The following is a 21,647-nucleotide window of genomic DNA, read 5'->3' as shown; positions in this document are numbered from 1 at the left end:
CTATTTGACATCATTTGAGTCAATTGGAGGTGTACCTGTGGATGTATTTCAAGGCCTACCTTCAAACTCAGTGCCTCTTTGCTTGATATTATGGGAAAATCTAAAGAAATCAGTCAAGACCTCAGAAAAAAATTGTAGACCTCCACAAGTCTGGTTCATCCTTGGGAGCAATTTCCAAACGCCTGAAGGTACCACGTTCATCTGTACAAACAATAGTACGCAAGTATAAACACCATGGGATCATTCCTACACAGCCGTCATACTGCTCAGGAAGGAGACGCGTTCTGTCTCCTAGAGACCGTAATGAGCGGAAAGCATTCTGGTGTGTCTGCACGGATTAAAAACAGTGCAAGATTTGCATTTTATGTGCACTGTAATGCACATTGTTTGAATGTGGTTCTTGTCGATGCTGTAAAATCAGTGTCTGAGGCAGTTAACTGTTTTTCTCTCCTGCAGAATCTTTATAACTTTGTATCTGGCTCATAYGTTCATCTCAAGTGGCTTGCAGTTCAGAAAGAGCTGYATCCACAGCAGCAGCCCAGGGAACTACAGAGACTTACGGATGTAAGGTGGGMMTGCAGATACATGGCATGCCGTAATCTGAGGGACACGCTTCCAGCAGTTCTGGGAGTGCTACAGGATATTACACTTGAAAATAGTGGTGATAGATCAGTGGAGGTAAGGGGTCTTCTTTCTCAGATTTACATTTCATAGRRCTTTTGGTTAYCTTTTGTAAAGTGCTTGRTGATGCCAAATGTCTTTCTGACACGCTCCAATCAAGCTCTCATGACCYAGCAAGRGCTGTGGATCWAGTAGGTGCCCTTACAGACACATTACAGGACTACAGAAGTGASGGTTACTTTGGAGAACTATGGAAAGTGGTTGAAGAGATTGCAGAGCACTGCAAAATAAGTGTACAAACAGTGTGTAAAAGACAGCCTAAAACAAGCTTAAGATTTCACAACTCATTGATGATGAGCACTSTAGGACAGAAAAATAGWGACCAAAGTGATGGTGAGAGCTTCCAAAGAGCTATCTTTTATCAAGTGCTTGACAGTCTCACAGCTGAGCTGCAGAGGTGTTTTTCAAAGAASAATTGTGAGATAAYGCAAGGGGTCCMGTCTCTCAACCTAAAGAGTACAACATTCTTGAATGAGGAGCCTCTGTTTGCCTTTGCTCAGACCTTTGAGTCMGATTTAGAGGACCTCAAACATGAGATTCATCRAACCAAGCRGCTTCTTGATAGGAGAGAGAAAGGAGGAAGGGACAGACCGTCTACTCTTCTTGACTTTGTTGTGTTTCTAGAACCTTATAAAGAGGTCTTCCATGAGCTATTTCCACTTTGTAAGATTTCTGTTGTTACACCAGTCAGCAGTGCTTCTTGTGACAGAAGCTTCTCAGCTTTAAAACTGATTAAAACCCACTTTAGGACAACAATGGTTGATGACAGGTTMAGTCACCTCGGARTYCTCAGTGTTGAGTGAAGGARGGCACGCTCCCTCAACATGGATGAATTTGTGAAACATTTAGCCAGTTCTCACMAGAACCGCAGAATTATGCTGTTTTAAATCTACCTAGGATAATTTGGCACTTAGGCAGTCCCTCTGGTCATGATTAAAACCTGCAATGTGTACTAGCTAGTACACTGACATTCTAAAATGATAATCCAAAGGGTATCATGTCACACAGATTTAATTTGGTCTGGATTAGGCTAATTCCAAAACCTTTCTTTGCTATTAGTTTACATAATATATATGAGCATAAATATGATACTGTAAGTTTGTAATATTGATGGTCACCAAAATGATTTTTATTTTTCATGTCCATTTCTGCTTGATACCTGATATGTCAAATTGCATTGTTTTTTTGTAAAAAAAAACTATGCAATTTATGTAACACACACATGCTATCTTATCTCCTTGGTGCTTGAGCTTTATTATCTGAAAATAGTTTGGATGTTCAACACACAGATGATATATTCATAATCAGTACCTTTTTCCATAAAGTTAGAGTGACCTAAAATGGAATCTCGACGTAATTTATAACGTCGTACAAAGCCTAGAGTATCCATCAAACAAATGATTGTGGGATTAATGTGACGTAGTAAAGTAATTTGAATATGTTGCATGAGAAAACATCTGCTTTTATTGAAAAGCGCAAGATCTGTTTCCTAATCAATGAATGTCGATTTAACTCGTTGACTGCTAATCTATTCCTTTTGCGCATGTGAGAATCTCTGCGGAGAACCCTGTGGACCTGTAAGGCAATTATCTGGGAATTGTGTCATTATTATGTGCCTGATGTTATGACTACAAACCATTGTAATTGGGTTATTTGCGGGATTTCTTCGTCATTTCAATAGCATTGGATCTATGGTATTGACTAATATCTGGGTTTCTGATTGTAATTCAATTATTGGTATGCTTTGCCAAGACAGATCCTGCCGCCAGTGTTTGTTTAAGATATAAACTGAACATTTTAGCAGCTTGCTTAGTTCAAGGCACATTTTTTTCAACATGAATGGCGGGGCAATTTCGAGGTAATACGTCTTGTCTGTTGCCTAAATGGTCTGCTGGAATAACATATTTAGAATGGAGTAGTATTTAAATAACTGAATCAAATATGAATAATATGGATATGATTTGAATATATGCTTGTCAACAACAGCAAGTGTTTGTTTCATTACCTGTAGTCTGATCAGAAGGGACAGTTACCTAAATCTAATGAATTCTATTAATAGCAGATAAGTAATTGCGAAAGAGCTGTGACCATGATCATAATTGATAATTAAACATGGGTATTAATTATTGCATGATAAAACTAGGCTATAATCGAAGTTGTGGGTAGTAAATGGCTGTAGTATTGTGCCCACCGAAATGTTTTTTTTTTCTTCTTATGGATTGACTGATGTATTTTATAATTTTGCCCGCATTACATTTTACTTTTAAAGTCTTGGACATTTCATAGGTAGGAAGCCGCAAGAGAAGAGATAGTTGTCAAATTTGTTTTTAACCTTACGGTAGAGATTAGGGTAGCCTAGTGGTTAGAGTGTTGGACTAGTAACCGAAAGGTTGCAAGATCAAATCCCCGGGCTGATGAGGTAAAAAACTGTCGTTCTGCCCCCAAACAAGGCAGTTCCTAGGCCTTCATTGAAAATAAGAATTTGTTCTTCACTGACTTGCCTAGTATAATAAAAATAAGCGCAGAACACTGTTTGAGAATGGTTCTATTTTTTCCTACTGGTAAGAATAGAATAGTTAGTCGTGCTCGCTGGGCTCGCTGGGCTGTAAGGAACGCAGTGGAACRTTGGCAGTAGAGGTCTGAATAGTTGAGCCGGAAACATTCTTTGATCATTTCTGATTTAATGTTGCTGGGTTTTATAGTTTAGGTACCACAGGAAGTTAATGTAATGTTGCTGGGTTTTATAGTTTAGGTACCACAGGAAGTTAATGTATTCTAACATTATAATCTGTTTCCATTACGTGGAACAGTGTCCAGTCATTAAAATCCATTACTGTTTGGTTTTGACTATTACGCTGATGAGAAAGTACAAACTTTTTGAAGGTTCTGTATTTGTTAAACAGGTTTATATTTTTACTAAATTAATGCAACAGGTTGAAATGATTAGATTACCGGAAAGGATCACTGATTCCTTACAATGAGACATTGACTACATTTGCAAAAAAAAATGTATTACAKTTAGAGAGTTTACAGGAAACATCTCATGTGAAATATCTTGTACATATGTTGTTGGACGTTGGTCTCGTAATGATGCCAGGATAATTTTACATGGTTATGGAAAAGAGAGACCAGTCATATAATATAATATGGGACTGAATGTTAGACTCGGTGGCGAGATAGTCATGCTAAATTAAGCACACAGACATAAACGTTGGGGTACATTAAAACAAACRATTAATGATTTGAGGGCRTACAGTGGACTTATTATCAGGTTTTGTTTGTAGTTATAACTTTTGGGTTGCTGARTCGGTGTAGTATAGTGACTGCTAACTAAATGTTGTGTTTTTTTTCTGGGAGAATGGTGGTTTCGTTGTCTTTCTTTGGAATGTTTCCCGGGACTATGGTCTTGGGGAGAGCAGTGAGTGAGAATGAGCCCTTAAACTACCCAATGAAATAAGACCTGGCCATTTATGTTTGCAAACTTAAGGTTTGCAAATACCCACACACAACACTCTTGTTATGACTATTTGTTGGTGTTTTTAAAATACTATGTTTGATTTCTTGTGAGTGTTCTATTTCCTTTTGGTTTAGTGAGTATTCCATTTGTCTTAGTGCCAAGGTATCTTAAAGGGGCACACACACACAATTTTCGGAAGTTTCTWTTTTCAGAGTTTTAATTAAACACGTGAATTCTTTTGATAAAAAATCTACTGGAAACTTACTGGAAACCTGGGATAAGACATGTATGAAATGTTTGACTGTTTTTCAATAATTAGTCTAATATAGACAGAAACACTTATTTGAATGGTTTGTATGACCTCTGACCTCTGTCCTGCCTTTCCAGTGTGGTTTGATGATCCTCATTGGAAAGCCATTTGGATAATGAATTTGAAGGTAATTTGTAATACTGATTTGAAGGTAATTTGTAATATTGATCAGTATGATGAAGTTTACAGTTCTTAGCCATATTTGTGATTTGGACCAATGGGAAGAAGGAGAGGGCGTTGTCTTTGACTAAGGGTATGCTGCCTTAAGTCTATTTTAGTATGACTGTATGGGTACAATTATTTTTCTTTATGGAGTTTATTAAGGGTATGATTCTAAATCGATTTTGTTATTTGAAATTATTTTGTTTTATTTTTAACCAGTAGTAGTTTTTTTTTTTTTACACATTATACACATTGGGAGTCATGTGTCAAAATGGGGGAGGTACTAGTCCTCTGAGGTTTTGGATTGAAGTTTTCACACCTTGAGTGATATGTGAAGGAGTGTATTGTTGTGGTGTTTGTTCTGTTCTGTTTTGATACAAATCTCACCAGATTAGGCCTGCTGGATTGTTTGGATTTCTCACAATGGGTTATAGGTCTAACTTCTTGATCTTGTGGCTCTGCGGTGAAGTTGACAGTATAATGGGGAGTATAAGTCAATTTGAAAAAATAATTTCAACATTGTCTTTGACATATGTTTAGACATTGGTATTAAGAATAATTGGTCAAAGTAATAATTTGACATATAGTCAATGCTTGTCTGGATTTCCTGAATCAGAAATTAACTGAACTAAATTGTTGTTCTAATCTGTTCTCTCTCTCTCTCTCTTTCCACAAAATGTGGAAAAAGTGAATGGTTCTGAATATTTTCCGAAACTGCTGTATGTGTTTAGACAGAGTAAGARTGCAGTAGTCCATTGACAGGTCTAAGATCAGTTCAGAACCACCTCTTCTGTTCCTGGCCATTGACAGTGCTATAAACACAGTGACAGTGTAGTCAAATGACAGGTCTGAGATCAGCTTAGGGCCTCACCTCTTCTGCTCGTGCAGCAGGGAGAACAAGGAGCCCCCGGAGACATATTGGGTGGCGATGGCGAACTGGCTGGGGTCATCCAGACATGCCCCCACAAACTGGATGACACAGGGGTGGTTGAGACGACACAGGATGGACACCTCCCTGCAGAACATGTCCACGTCTGACTTGGAGCAGTATGTGTTGGCCCGATACCTATAGAGAGGAGAATTAAAAGTTAGTTAATATTTAATTAATTTGTGTCTTAGCATATTTTTAGTAGTTTGTATTTTTTTAGTAGTTTGTAATATTTTAGTAGTTTGTGTTTAAGTAGTTTGTATTTTAGCATTTTATGTTGTATTTTAGTTGTTAGTATTTTCATTCGTTTTGCGAGCCAAGAACAGTGCTAACCAATGTAAGTGATGTTAATCCTTAGGCTTACCTACCTTTTGATGGCAACGACCTTGTTCTTACACTTGCCTCTGTAGACCTTTCCAAAGGAGCCTGTGGGTAGAAAATATATTCTACTATTCAATATAGTCTGTATGTGCATAAAGCATGTTGTTAAGGAAAACAGTATAGGGTTGAATATGTCCGTAATACCTGAACCAATGATCTCATTGAACTCCAGGTCAGAGAGCTGCAGTTGGAAGCTTGAGTGGAGGCTGGCCCGGAGGAGAAGAACATCTGCCTTTTCTAAAGAGAGATAGTAAAATGTTCAAGGTCATTTAAATCTAATTTTGAATCAAGTGATCAGCGATCAAGAAATTTGGCAAAAACAAACAGAAATCAGGTAGGCTAAACTAGGAAAATATATAACTGACCATCAGTCAGTCAACAGATTATCATTAGCCTGATGTTTACTATATTGTTTACCAGATCATAATTAAAAGACACACTCAGTCTAGGGCTGTCCCCGACTAAATCTTTGTCGAACAAGAGTCGTCTGTACATTTGACAAGTTGATTTGTCGAAATTGTTTAAAACTTGTATTTTTCCCAAACATTGACCCATTCTATGTGTTTTAGTCAAATCAACTATATTCACTGAGCTTGTCTGATACTTTTTGATTAAATAATTAAGACACACAAATTACTAGAGGGAGTCCGGCCAGCAATTGATTTGATTGCGCCGGGCCTGGCTCAGACTTGCTGCGCTGTGGTAAAAAAAGACAGGAAGTGACTGCGTGACGAGCACCCGTTGTCTCTCTCTCCTCCCTGCTGCAGCGACCACCACAGAACATCAAAGTGTTTAACACGTTGTCTCTCTCTACTCCCTGCTGCAGCGACCACCACAGAACATCAAAGTGTTTAACACATTGTCTCTCTCTCCTCCCTGCTGCAGCGACCACCACAGAACATCAAAGTGTTTAACACCTTGTCTCTCTCTCCTCCCTGCTGCAGCGACCACCNNNGAACATCAAAGTGTTTAACACGTTGTCTCTCTCTCCTCCCTGCTGCAGCGACCACCACTGAACATCAAAGTGTTTAACACGTTGTCTGTGTTGCTGAAGATACAGTGCATTCGGAAAGTATTCAGACCCCTTCCCTTTTTTCACATGTTGTGACATTACAGCCTTATTCTAAAATTGATTAAATCTACACATAATACCCCATAAAGACAAAACAAAAACAGTTTTTCGAAATTTTAGCAAATGTATATAAAAATAATAAAACAAAATACCTTATTTACATAAATATTCAGACCCTTTGCTATGAGACTCGAAATTGAGCTCAGGTGCATCCTGTTTCCATTGATCATCCTTGAGATGTTTCTACAACTTGATTGGAGTCCACCTGTGGTCAATTCAATTGATTGGACTTGATTTGGAAAGGCACACACCTGTCTATATAAGGTCCCACAWWAGACAGTGCATGTCAGAGAAAAAACAAAGCCATGAGGTCGAAGGAATTATCCGTAGAGCTCCGAGACAGGATTGTGTTGAGGCACAGATCTGGGGAAGGGTACCAAAACATTTCTGCAGCATTGAGGTCCCCATTAACACAGGGGTCTTCATCATTCTTAAATGGAAGAAGTTTGGAACCACCAAGACTCTTCCTAGCGCTGGCCGCCCGGCCAAACTGAGCAATCAGGGGAGAAGGGCCTTGGTCAGGGAGGTGACCAAGAACCCGATGGTCACKCTGRCAKAGCTCCAGAGWTCCTCYGTGGRGATGGGAGAACCTTCCAGAAGGACAACCATCTCTGCAGCACTTCACCAATCAGGCCTTTATGGCAGTGACCAGACGGAAGCCACTCCTCAGTAAAAGGGACACGAAAGCCCGGTTGGAGTTTGCCAAAAGGCACCTAAAGACTCTCAGACCATGAGAAACAAGATTAGCCTGAATGCCAAGCATCACGTCTGGAGGAAACCTGGCACCATCCCTACGGTGAAGCATGGTGGTGACAGCATCATGCTGTGGGGATGTTTTTCAGCGGCAGGGACTGGGAGACTACTCATGATCGAGGGAAAGATGAACGTAGCAAAGTACAAAGAGATCCTTGATGAAAACCTGCTCCAGAGCACTCAGGACCTCAGACAGGGGCGAAGGTTTACCTTCCAACAGGACAACAAAACTAAGCACACAGCCAGGATAACGCAGTAGTGGCTTCGGGAAAAGTATCTGAATGTCTATGAGTGGCCCAGCCAGAGCCCTTACTTGAACCTGATCTAATATTTCTTGAGAGACCTGAAAATAGCTGTGCAGTGACACTCCCCATCCAACCTGACAGAGTTTGAGAGGATCTGCAGAGAAGAATGGGAGAAACTCTCCAAATACAGGTGTGCCAAGTCTATAGCATCATACCCAAGAAGACTCGAGGCTGTAATCACTGCCAAAGGTGCTTCAACAAAGTACTGAGTAAAGGGTCTGAATACTTATGTAAATGTGATGTTTCAGTTTTGAATTAATAATACATTTGCACAAAATTCAAAATAAATGGTTTTGTCATTATGGGGTATTGTGTGTTGATTGATGAAGGGTAAAAAATGATTTAATCCATATTAGAATAAGGCTGTGATGTAACAACATTTGGAAATTGTCAAGGGGAATACTTTCCGAATGCACTGTAATTACACAATTTCTGACTGAAAAGTTACCAAAATCCCTGATTTGTTTAGGAAAAACAGTCCCTATTCCCTGAACCTCTTAACGGGACCTCTTAACGGGACACATGTATGCATCGCTTGTATGTGACCAAAGACCTATTCTCACGGAAATAGTATTATTAGAGAACATTGGTTATCTAATAAGTACTCCAGAATGTCCGTTATTCCAGAGTACGATTCGGACGGGATTAATTTTCTCCCTTGTAATTTTTTTAAATATATATTTTCTATAAACTGACAGTTTTGACGGAAGCCTGGAGGTTTTTATTCTAGGCATGAAGATACAGTATTTCAACATCTCCAGGTGATAGGGCCACACTGGTAACTTGAGCTTGGTTCCCAAGTTTCTAAACCATACCAAACCATCTTTGGTATAGTGTCGCCATAATATTTGAATTGAGAAAGTGTGATCATAATCATTAGGATATTTTAGCGATCTGTATACTTCCTAAATGCCCCCAGATGTGAGCTAAACAGTTACATTTTTTAAGGGTTTAGATGAGAAAGTGAATTTATAATTTCAAACGTTTAGGTCAGTTGTATGCTGCTTTGTGATCTATTAAAAGCAAGGGTTGTCACGCCCTGACCTTAGAGATCCTTTAAATGTCTTTATTTGGTTGGGTCAGGGTGTGATTTGGGGTGGGTATTCTATGTTCTTTCGTTCTATTATTTGCATTTCTATGTTTTGGCCGGGTAGGGTTCTCAATCAGGGACAGCTGTCTATCGTTGTCTCTGATTGAGAACCATACTTCGGTAGCCCTTTTTCCCACCTGTCTTGGTGGGAAGTTAACTTTGTTTGTGGCACTTAGCCTTACGCTTCACGGTTGTTTGGTATTGTTTATTGTTTTGTCTACCGTAGGAGCGGTAGAGATACTCTGAATGATCGGCTATGAAAAGCCAACTGACATTTACTCCTGAGTTGCTGACTTGCTGCACCCTCGACAACTACTGTGATTATTTTATTTGACCATGCTGGTCATTTAGAACATTTCAACATCTTGGCCATGTTTGTTATAATCTCCACCCGGCACTGCCAGAAGAGGACTGGCCACCCCTCATAGCCTGGTTCCTCTCTAGGTTTCTTCCTAGGTTTTGGCCTTTTAGGGAGTTTTATCCTAGCCACCGTGCTTCTACATCTGCATTGCTTGCTGTTTGGGGTTTTAGGCTGGGTTTCTGTACAGCACTTTGAGATATCAGCTGATGTTAGAAGGGCTATATAAATAAATTTGATTTGATTTGATCACCTAATAAAAGGGAATATGTACGCTTACCACGCTGCACCTTGGTCAAGTTCTTTCAACGGCCGTGACAAGGGTTGCATTAAATAGGCACAATATTTTGTTTTACTGATGCATTTGGCAATATTCAATTAATACGGACAAAATATATAAACAAAAACATTCACTGTGAAAGTTGATGTAGGCCATTCATATATAGCTCATGTGGCACTTAGTTAAATTTTATCCAATCAGTTATTGTTATCTTTTGCAAACCACGAGCAACACTTGTCAAACTCAGATATTTTTCTCAAAACACAGGGATGTCGATTCACACGGGACTAGTATTATCAGAAGACCTTGGAGTTCACCAATAAACAGAAGGTTAATCTGGCTGGAATTGTTTCTCTCCTGCCATGTAAAAATGAATGACATGGCAGATTGGGACGGGACTAAAATTACAGATGTGGTGTTTTGTGCTTGTGCACATAATTATGTTTAGCCGACATCCCCTAGTAAAACTAATTCCGTCGGAATAGGACACAATAGGGCCTGACCTATAGCATATCATAATCACAACAATAAATTGGTTATTACAAACTCTGAACACGTGACAGCAAAATGGATGCAGAGTAAGTGACAAATAAACTCGAAACGGGGGAATGTTTACTGGTTGCTCAGGAGGTAAAGGGGAAGTCAGATGTGTGGAATAAATGTGACTAGTTGTGGAAAATACTGGAGATCAAGAAAAAGAAGGTGAGGAGCAAGAGCTGCGTGCATATTATGTGTGCCAAACAGGTGCTGTATAGAATACAATATAATTTCCCTGAGCGTTTGGAACAATGTAAACACTCAATACATTATAAGCGTGCCAGAGAGTCTGTTGTAATGTTTTCTTTGTTAAGCATTTATTACAGTAAAGACTAAAAGCAGTCGCATTCATTAGTGAATGCAATTTTCCGAATTGGAACGTTTTATTTATTGTTTAAGTTAATTATTTAAGGTTTGCTTTATTTTATATGAAAACTAAAATTCTTGATTGCATTTCAAATCATGAATGACTCGTATGCTGTGTGATGACATGAACAAATGAATGATTGATTGATACAGTAGCCTATTTAAGAATTGAAATATAGGCCTAAGTAAGTTACGATATTTAGACTAAACAGGATGCGGTTTTAGGCTTACAGCTCGATGGTGGTTATACAAGGCTGCTATACTAAGCCTACTAATAATAATGACATTACTTATTATTATAATAATTATTATAATAATAATAACATTAAGAAGGAGATCACGAAAAAGGAGCGCTATTATAGTTATAAATATAATTTTTCGGACAATTTGGAACAGCTTAAACAACACTAAATAATTATAATTTATACCGGAGAGGCTGTTCAAATGGAAAAAAAAGTGTAACGCCTTTATTACAGGAAAGCAAAGATTAAAAACAGATGMATTTGTGGAATTGTTTAGTTCACATGTAGTTGCTTCAGGCTTGGTGTTCACGGAATCAATAGGCTGTTAAACAAACACTCAAACAGGCAACAGAAGCAGGAAAAGGCGACTCCGGGATGCTGGCCTTCTAGGCAGAGTTCCTCTGTCCAGTGTCTGTGTTCTTTTGCCCATCTTAATCTTTTATTTTTATTGGACAGTTTGAGATATGGCTTTTTCTTTGCAACTCTGCATAGAAGGCCAGCATCCCGGAGTCGCCTCTTCACTGTTGACATTGAGACTGGTGTTTTGCGGGTACTATTTAATGAAGCTGCCAGTTGAGGACTTGTGAGGCGTCTATTTCTCAAACTAGACACTCCGATGTACTTGTCCTCTTGCTCAGTTGTGCACCGGGGCCTCCCACTCCTCTTTCTATTCTGGTTAGAGCCAGTTTGCGCTGTTCTGTGAAGGGAGTAGTACACAGATTGTACGAGATCTTCAGTTTCTTGGCAATTTCTCGCATGGAATAGCCTTAATTTCTCAGAACAAGAATAGACTGACGAGTTTCAGAAGAAAGTTCTTTGTTTCTGGCCATTTTGAGCCTGTAATCGAACCCACAAATGCTGATGCTCCAGATACTCAACTAGTCTAAAGAATGCCGGTTTTATTGCTTCTTTAATCAGAACAACAGTTTTCAGCTGTGCTAACATAATTGCAAATAGGTTTTCTAATGATCCATTAGCCTTTTAAAATTATAAACTTGGATTAGCTAACACAACGTGCCATTGGAACACAGGAGTGATGGTTGCTGATAATGGACCTCTGTACGCCTATGTAGATATTCCATTAAAAATCAGCTGTTTCTAGATACAATTGTGATTTACAACATTAACAATGTCTACACTGTATCAATTTGATGCTATTTTAATGGACCAAAAATTTGCTTTTCTTTCAAAAACAAGTACATTTCTAAGTGACCCCAAACYTTTGAATGGTAGTGTAAGTGATCCCCAAATCAATGTAGTTCACATCATATTTGCGCCTCTTCGATGGTCCAACGTCCCTGTCTGTTGTTCGGTGCTTTCCCGGGTAAGGGGTCAGTAGCTCTTCGGCTCCATCAGATTCACAACTGTCAGTGTCCATRCTAGCTGAGCTAACAACAAATGTAGTTACTGATGCTAGCATTGGATGTGCTCGTGGAAGCAGAACAACTTGTGTCATCAACAGGTGCAGGTGTAGTACTGCTGTAGTACTGCTGGTAGTAGCAGTACTACCAGTAGAGCTGGTATGTGTCTCTATGGACGCAAGCCTTACTAAATGGACGGTTTGAAAATGTGATGATAAAAAAATTGAATCACATTTTTATTTGGCGTACCCCGACGGCATTGCGTGGACACCAGTTTGCGCGGACCCCAGTTTGGGAATACCTGTCTTAGACAGTAAGTCAAGGGCTGTTTTCTCATCTCCTCATTCTGCTGCTGCCTCCACCGCATTGTTCTCAACACCAATATGCTGTTTAACTTTGCTATTGTGCACATAACAACATGGTCAAGAAAAAGGCAGCAATTCAACAGCACACTGATGTGTTTCTGAACCGCGGACAGCGACCACTATCCAATGCGGGAGAAAGTGCATTTGTTATAAAATAATATAATTTTTCTTAGTGTTGAGTCATTGTACTCATGTAATATAACCATATACAATTTCAGTAGCACATGTCTTGGAGTGATGGACTGTGTTATCTCAAAGGCCTCCACAATGGATCAGTCCACTCAGACAGGCGCCAATCAGACAGGTGTCTTGTACACAATATGATTTATTAAATGTTTTGCTAATACTCGACTAAAGAAATCTTGGTCGACCAACAGCCTATCCACCAAACAATCGACCAGTCGACTAAATGGGGTCAGCCCTACCTGAGTCACATAGCAACAGTAACCAGTGAGCTTTTTTCTCTCTTTTTGYTGTTGTTATTTTTATTTTTTAACATTGGCCTGTTGTTTGCTATTGTCGATGACCATATAATCATATATAGGAGACAAACTCTAATAAGTCCCATAGCAACAGTAACCAGTGAGCATGTCACTGTCAGCTGACAGTGATGTGAAGTGTTGCTTGGATGATGCAGGATGCAGCGTGTCATGTGCTTCACTTTACTCCAGTACCTTTGGTCATGCTTTTGATCTTGCCCAGGGGGGACGGCACAGACACGTAGGACCCATCTGAAAGGATGAAGAAAATGGCCCAAGTTTCTGCTCAATCTTTATTCTTTTAGATTATCACATGTACATTGTTGTATGTAGTCAGCAATCTTGGTGAGGTGTTATCTTGCACTTTGAACATTACACATGTTAATTAATAGTCAACATTCTCTCCTTTGTAGACCTATTCATTGTTTGAAAATAACATTTATTTGTGTTGTATTCTATCATCTTGGTGAGGTGTTATCTTTGAACATTACTAATGTTTATAGTCAACATCCTCTCCTTTGTTGGCCTCTCCTAAAGATACATAGCATTAGATGTACATTATATAGCATAGCAAAGACATACAGTATAGCATCAAAAAGAGATTATTTGTTCTCTCAATTGTCTTAATTCCTTACATCCTCTCTCCTTGGCTCCTTAAAACGTATTGGAGAAGAATATCAGAGGTTCCTCCCCTCTGACCTTCTCCTCCAATGCGTTTTGAGAAGGCGGTAAGTAGAGAGAACATGAGGAATCAAGCAAATATAATTGAGATTCACACTATGAGATGGCCCTAGATGTTAGGGCCTTGAAGTCAAAGTGCACCAGTGCTCCCCTCCTCTCCCACTCACCTCCGCCAGGCTGAGAGTACTCGTTACATGGGGAGTCGTCCAGGGGACGCTTGTAGTGTTTGAGCAGAGTGACGATGGTATCATGACCTGGGGTAGGGACACCGGGACAGGGTCACAGATACAGGGATATACAGACAGGGTTGTTACGGTGGCATTCACTATAAACAAACCCATTATTACCGCATTATACCCATCTACCAAAGTCACCATTAGTAGTGCTACTACTGCAGTGTCTACTACTACTACTACTACTACTAGTTTTTTTGTCTAAAGGGTTTTAAAATTGAGATTCACCTCAATCAACCAAGTTTATAATGTTTATAATGTTAATCAATCGGATAACTAATAATGAGGCAAATAGCAGTACTTTGGCTGTTAGTTTTAATCTTTTTTTTTTTTGTGAAACGCACCAAACAAGCTGTCAATCTAACCTTCGATGTATACAGCAAGCCGCAACCGCGGATATCATACATTAGAGATGTCCTGCTTAATCTCCGACCCTTTGCTGCAAGTCTACACTGCAATGGAATACCACAATTAATAAATCAACATTTTCCCCAGAAAAGACATCTAAACCAAGGAAGTGTGGCGGTAGAGGGGGAATTCAGAATCGGATTAAAAAACAGCCCTTCAGAACACCTCTTCCATCTATTATGGATGGACATGTACAAAGCATAAGGAATAAGAATGAGGATCTACGGGCTTGTACCCAACACCTCTCAGAGTACCAACAATCCTGCCTGATCTGTCTATCTGAGACCTGGCTTACGGAACAGGATCCCGACTCCATTGTGGAGCTGGATGGCTACACAATTGTTAGAATGGACTGAAACATCAACTCTGGTAAGAGAAAAGGTGGTGGAGTTTGTGCATTTATCAACGAGAAATATTGCAATCCTGCCAATATTACAACTAAGCACCAGGTCTGTACTAAAGACATTAAACTATAACCATACTACCTGCCACGGAAAATAAATCAGGTCTGACTATTTATTGTTTACATAACCCCCCTCCACTGACACCCAAATAGGTGCCAACGTGACTTATGACCTTGTATCCCAGGCTGAGACAGAGTCAATCAATCAAATGTATTTATAAAGCCCTTTTTACATCAGTCAATGTCACAAAGTGCTATACAGAAACCCAGCCTAAAACCCCAAACAGAAAGCAATGCAGATGTATAAGCACGGTGGCTAGGAAAAACTCCCTAGAAAGGCAGGAACCTAGGAAGAAACCTAGAGAGGAACCAGGCTCTGAGGGGTGGCCAGTTCTCTTCTGGCTGTGCCGGGTGGATATTATAACAGTACATGTCCAAGATGCTCAAACGTTCATAGATGACCAGCAGGGTCAAATAATAATAATCACAGTGGTTGTAGAGGGTGCAACAGGTCAGCACCTCAGGAGTAAATTTCAGTTGGCTTTTCATAGCCGATCATTCAGAGTTAGAGACAGCAGGTGCGGTAGAGAGAGAGAGTCGAAAACAGCAGGTCTGGGACAAGGTAGCACGTCCGGTGAACAGGCCAGGGTTCCATAGCCGCAGGCAGAAAAGTTGAAACTGGAGCAGCAGCACGACCAGGTGGACTGGGGACAGCAAGGAGTCATCAGGCTAGGTAGTCCTGAGTCAACTGAAGCAGTAAAGCTAACCATGGGAGACTTTAAAATGTGCAATCTATCTGAACACTTACCATCATATCAGAAATATGTTACATGTCATACCCGAAATTTAGCCTGTCTGGACCTCTGTTATGGTAACATCCCAGGTGAAGTCTGTCTGGACCTCTGTTATGGTAACATCCCAGGTGCGTATTTTTCCAAGGCACTACCCAAACTTGGGGGTTCGGATCATAACATGGTTTAGCTCATCCCAGTCTACAAAGCGCGTCTGCAGCGAGAGAAGGCTAAAAAGGTGGAGATTAAAAGCTGGACTCCTGAAGCGACTGAAAGCCCTCCCGGGCTGTTTTGAGTCCACTGACTGGGCGGCCCTGACGGACAGCTCCGATGACCTGGAAGAGGCAGCGGATACTRTCTCTGAGTACATCTGTTTCTGTGAGGATCTCGTTATTCCCTAAAAGAAAGTCAACATTTTCCCCAATAATAAACCGTGGGTAACTCTGGAATTAAATGAGCTCTTCGTCCAGAAAAAACAAGTGTTTAAATCAGGTGGCAGTAAAGAGGAAAGGAAAAATATTCAGAGGCAACTGAAAAGCAAAATCATGGAGTGCAAGGCAGCATGCAAAGACAAATTAGAAAACATTTTAAAGGACAGTAGGAAAGCCTGGCAAGGGCTACAAACCATCACAGGATACAAACCAAAGAGACCGTTGAAAATGACCTTGCTTTTGCAAATTATTTGAACAGTTTCTRCTGTAGGTTTGACATGTGTGATTTTACATCGCAGCAGAAAGTGGCCTTGGACAGTATAGACAGCATACCAGCTGTTGATATACAGATCTCTGTGAATGACATCAAGCAATACTTTCAACGTGTCAACCCACGAAAATCATATGGTCCAGATGGCGTCAGCAGCAAGAGACTTCAGGCCAGCTCGCATTACCGTTCCAGCTGTCACTGAACGGTGGGATAATTGCAGATTTATGGAAGAAGTTGCTGATKGTCCMAATACCTAAAAACAACAAGCCAAAAGTGTCACACCCTGATCTGTTTCACCTGTTTTTGTGCTTGTCTCCACCCCCCTCCAGGTGTCGCCCATCTTCCTCATTATCCCCAGTGTATTTATACATGTGTTCTCTGTTTGTCTATCGCCAGTTTGTCTTGTCTTGTCAGGTCTTATCAGCCTGTTTTCAAGTCTCCCTGCTTTCTCAAGTTCTGTTCCCTAGTTACCCCGGTTCTGACCATTCTGCCTGCCCTGACCCCAAGCCTGCCTGCCTTTCTGTACCTTATTGACYCTGCCCTGGATTACGGACCTCTGCCTGCCTTTGACCTGTCTTTTGCCTACGCCCTGTTTAGGTCAATAAACATCTRTGACTCTAGCTGTCTGCATCTGGGTTTTATCCTGAGTTCTGATAGTACGAACTGGTCTTGACCAACCCAGCGGACTCAGACCAGCTCCATAATGCTGTCTCCCTGCAAGGAGCCACCATTGGAAGACATGAGGAGATACTGCAATGTTTTATGGAGGGACTCCATACCCTGGCAGAACGCCATTACAAGGCGTTTGATACATTGCTGGAGCAATACCGTAAATTCCCTACTGGGCAGCGGGTCACACCAGTAATCTTCCAGCCTACCCCACTGTCCCGAGAACCCCGCCTACGCTGGAGATTCTGGAACCTGCTRGGCTTTTCTCTCCCGGTGCTCCYTCATTTTYGAGTTGCAGCCTTCTTCATTCCMCTCTGACCGTTCAATGATAGCGTACATCATAATGCTAAATGTATGGGGAGGGCACTCGCCTGGGCTATGGCGGTGTGGGAGCAAAAGTCCGACATTTGCCTCAGTCTGGAGGAGTTTGTGGCGGAAGTTCAGAAAGTGTTTGATTCTTCATTGCCCGGGAGAGAGGCTGCTCGTAAGCTGCTCCAGCTACGTCAAGACTCCCGTTGTGTGGCAGACTACGCGGTGGATTTTCGCATTTTGGTGGCTAAGAGTGCCTGGAACCCAGAAGCATTGTTCAACATGTTCCTTCACRGATTATTGGAGGTGATCAAAGATGAGCTCGCAGCCCGGGAGCTGCTCATGGACCTTGACTCCCTCATAGTCATGACCATCAGGATCGATGGAYGGCTTCGAGAGCGTAGGAGGGAGAGGGAATCTGTGCCCTGTCACCTTAGTTCGCCCTCGATTCCCACCTCGTCTCCAAGGAATCCCGGAGACCGCCGAAGTCTACATGTCCGAGTGAACCCGACATCCCCCGAGTTCTCTCGCGAATCACTGAGGGCTGCCAATTCACCTCCTTCGGAGTCCATGCACCTGGGCAGGGCTAGATTGACTCCGGCTGAGTGCTTACGCCGAMTCCACACCCAGAGTTGTCTAGAATGTGGAGCTACGGGACATTTCGGAGCTACCTGCCCATTAAAAACTCAGGCTCATCAAGAAGGAACGAGTACTCTGGTGGGCCATACGGTGAACTTTTCCTCTCGCCTTACTCACACCCCTTTCCATGCCATCCTGCTGTGGGGGAACCAGTCGAAATCCCTCCAGATACTCATCGACTCTGGGGCAGATGAGTTTTTTGGACGCTACCCCGTCCAAGCTGGGCATCCCCACTCAGCCCCTCTCCATTCCCATGGACATTAGAGTGCTGGACGGGCACTCTAAAGGCCGGGTCACTCACAATACCACTCCCATCAACCTCTGAGTGTCATGGAACCACAGCGAGGCAATCCAATTTATGCTGATTAAGTCTTCTCAGGTTCCCGTGGTATTGAGATTCTCTTGGCTCCAGCGACACAATCCCCTCATAGTCTGAACTGCTGGTGCCAGCGACATGTTGAACCAGTTAATTTTCGTCTACCTCGATGACATCCTTGTTTTCTCCCACTCAGCTCAATAACACGTGCTCCACGTCCGACAGGCACTCCAGCGCCTCCTGGAGAAACAGMTTTTTGTGAAAGCATAGAAATGCAAATTCCATCGCTACACCTTCCCCTTCCTTGCTTACATCATCACTGCAGGGCATGTACAGATGGATCCCGGGAAGGTGAGAGCGGTGGTGGAATGGCCCCAGCCTACGTCTAGAGTGCAGCTGCAACGTTTCCTGAGATTTTCCAACTTCTATCGTCGCTTTATCCAGGGTTACAGCACCCTGGCTTCCCCCCTGTCTGCTCTCACTAGGTTCCGTTCACATGGTCCTCAACTGCTGACCGGGCGTTCCGGGACCTCAAGCACCGCTTCACCACTGCTCCCATATTGGTTCATCCTGACCCGTCCCGTCAGTTCGTGGTGGAGGCTGATGCTTCGGATGTCGGAGTGGGGGCTGTCCTGTCCCAGCGTTCTGCCCTGGACCTCAAGTTACATCCCTGCTCCTTCTTCTCCCATCGCCTCAACGCCATGGAGAGGMACTACGATGTGGGGAATCGTGAGCTTCTCACGATGAAGATGGTGCTGGAGGAGTGGAGACACTGGTTGGAGGGGGYGGAACATCCGTTCATTGTGTGGACGGACCACAAGAACCTGGAATATCTCTGCACCGCCAAGCGTCTCAATTCCTGGCAAGCTAGGTGGGCCCTGCTTTTCACCCAGTTTAACTTATTCTTCTCCTACCGACCAGGATCCAAGAACATCAAGCCAGATGCRCTGTCAGGCTGTCACGCCGCTATAGCCCCATGGCTACACCCTCGGACCCCGAGACCATCCTTCCCACCTCATGTCTGGCGACACCACTCAGCTGGGGAATAGGGAAGCACGTCTGTGAGGTGCAGCGTCCCCAGCCGAACCCCGTGGGTGGGGGCCAGATAATCGGATGTTTGTGCCTGACGCTGTCCCCTCATCAGTCCTGGAGTGGGCCCATTCCTCCAGGTTTGCCTGCCAGCTGGGCTCCCGTCGGACCCTGGCCTTTATGCGGTCCCGGGCATCTCCGCGTTTGTCGCCGCCTGTATGAAGTGCTTTGAAAGGTTGGTAATGGCTCACATCAACACCATTATCCCAGAAACCCTAGACCCACTCCAATTTGCATATTGCCCAAACAGATCCACAGATGATGCAATCTCTATTGCACTCCACACTGCCCTTTCCCACCTGGACAAAAGGAACACTTATGTGAGAATGTTATTCATTGACTACAGCTCAGCGTTCAACACCATAGTACCCTCAAAGCTCATCACTAAGCTAAGGATCATGGGACTAAACACCTCCCTCTGCAACTGGATCCTGGAAGATTATTCAAAAACAAATTCTTTCTGGTTTCTCATCCCAATTAGACCCAAACAAATTTGCCTACCGTGCCTCCAGAGGTGCTGATGATGAGTTACTGGTCATGCTGAACAATATCTTCAAACATTTAGATAAGGCAAATAGCCTAGGGAAAATTGTATTMATTGRCTTCAGTAGCRCGTTTAACACCATCCAACACCACCTACTGCTGGATAAACTGTTGAATTTGGATGTCAACTCTCTACTGATCAATGGATTAATAGTTTCCTTGTGAACAGTACTCAACAAGTGAAGTTTACCTCCGTCATCTCTACATCTAGAACAGTGAATACGGGAGCACCTCAAGGTTGCATACTTTCACCGATACTGTACACAYTGTACARAAATGATTGTCAAGCCTCTGACATGCAGCAAACTGAACAATTTTAATGTTGACTGCCATATCTTACAAATGTTCTATAAATTTGTCCTGCAGAGTCAGAGTGCGCTGTCCATTGGTCTGATATGTGTGTTTGGAAACATGCGAGAGCAAGACTACGTCAGGATTCAGTGCTTGATTAAGACGGCGGGAAGGATAATTGGTATAGATCAAGAATCAGCMTRTACACAAAACTCATCCTCCTAAAACTTGAAAATATTTTACAGGACAGTACTCATCCCCTTCACTCAAAATTCAGACACAGCAGCAGCCAGACAAGGGGAAAGAGACTTCTTCAAAAGAAAATCAAAACAGATCGATATGGGGACTCTTTTATTCCAACATCCATTAGGCTGTAAAATAGTCTGTTGGTCCCTCGAGATTACAGCTTATTGCACTTTCACTTTAAATGTGTAGCGATAGCACTGTTAATTAATTATATTGTGTAGTTTCTGTGTTTTCATGTACTGTGTTTTTAAGCATGTGACCAAATGAATTTCCCCCTGGTGGTAGAATAATGTTGATCCGACGACTACTACTACCACCACCACCACCACCACCACCAACACCACCACCACCACCACCACCACCACCACCACCACCACCAGTGGTGGACCGTAACTATTTTGCGCTAGGCCCTCAGTTGCGGAAAAACATCTGACGTCATACATATAGATAGAACTGGGATGCCTGTGTTTCCAGAGCATGACTAGAGACCTTTCTTTTACAGACCTATGTAGGAGAAGCAATTCTTTGATGACTGGGTCAAACGGTCCTAAACCACGCCTCGGCTGTGGCTCACAGAAGCAACACACGTACACAACGGTTGCAAATATCAGAGTCATCGTGATGGTCCACTATGTATTCAAATAGTTTAATGAGTTCCACTTTTTTTTCCCTACACAGTGCAAACTAAGCGTGAGGAGAAGTTCCATCGTGTTGGCGCCACTCTGGGTAGTCTTCGCTGGCATATTTCATCCAGTAGTTTTGTTCGTTTGACAGATCTTGAGAAAAACGCTGCTAGGCCACGAAGATGAGAAGAAAAAAATCTTGCATTCTTTTAGTTAACCAGCACCTTGTGACATCACCAGAGCTTGCGGGATAGTTTCTTTCACCTTGGCTTGTACTCCGTTTATAGAAGAGGCCATCACTGCRGCCCCATCGTAACACTGTGCCACAACTTTGGCCGTGCATTCACACTCCTCTAAAAAGCTGATAATTCGGGCAGCATCCGCTTCTGCCCGTTTATCCTCAGTTACATCCTCAAATTTGAAAAACCTTTCCTTCTYACCACCATCGGTAGAGTAACGCAACACATAAGACATTTGGGCTTCAATGCTGATGTCTGTCGTCTCGTCAACCATGATG

At 42.2% G+C, this 21,647-nt stretch overlaps 1 protein-coding gene across 1 annotated transcript in view; it reads right to left on the bottom strand.

Annotated features, from left to right (window-relative positions):
- The window catches only part of tnni3k (TNNI3 interacting kinase), a 52,718-nt gene that overhangs the window by 14,811 nt on the left and 16,260 nt on the right, over window positions 1-21,647 (bottom strand). The window contains exons 12-16 of the mRNA XM_023971428.2: window positions 14,036-14,122; window positions 13,383-13,439; window positions 6,064-6,156; window positions 5,907-5,964; window positions 5,482-5,676 (exon numbers count right to left, since the gene is read on the bottom strand). Of these exons, the coding sequence (XP_023827196.1) occupies window positions 5,482-5,676; window positions 5,907-5,964; window positions 6,064-6,156; window positions 13,383-13,439; window positions 14,036-14,122 (490 nt within the window). The remainder of the gene's footprint in view (window positions 1-5,481; window positions 5,677-5,906; window positions 5,965-6,063; window positions 6,157-13,382; window positions 13,440-14,035; window positions 14,123-21,647) is intronic.

Source organism: Salvelinus sp. IW2-2015, linkage group LG26, assembly GCF_002910315.2.
Source record: "Salvelinus sp. IW2-2015 linkage group LG26, ASM291031v2, whole genome shotgun sequence".
NCBI lineage: Eukaryota > Metazoa > Chordata > Actinopteri > Salmoniformes > Salmonidae > Salvelinus > Salvelinus sp. IW2-2015.
This window is presented reverse-complemented; position numbering and strand designations above follow the sequence as displayed.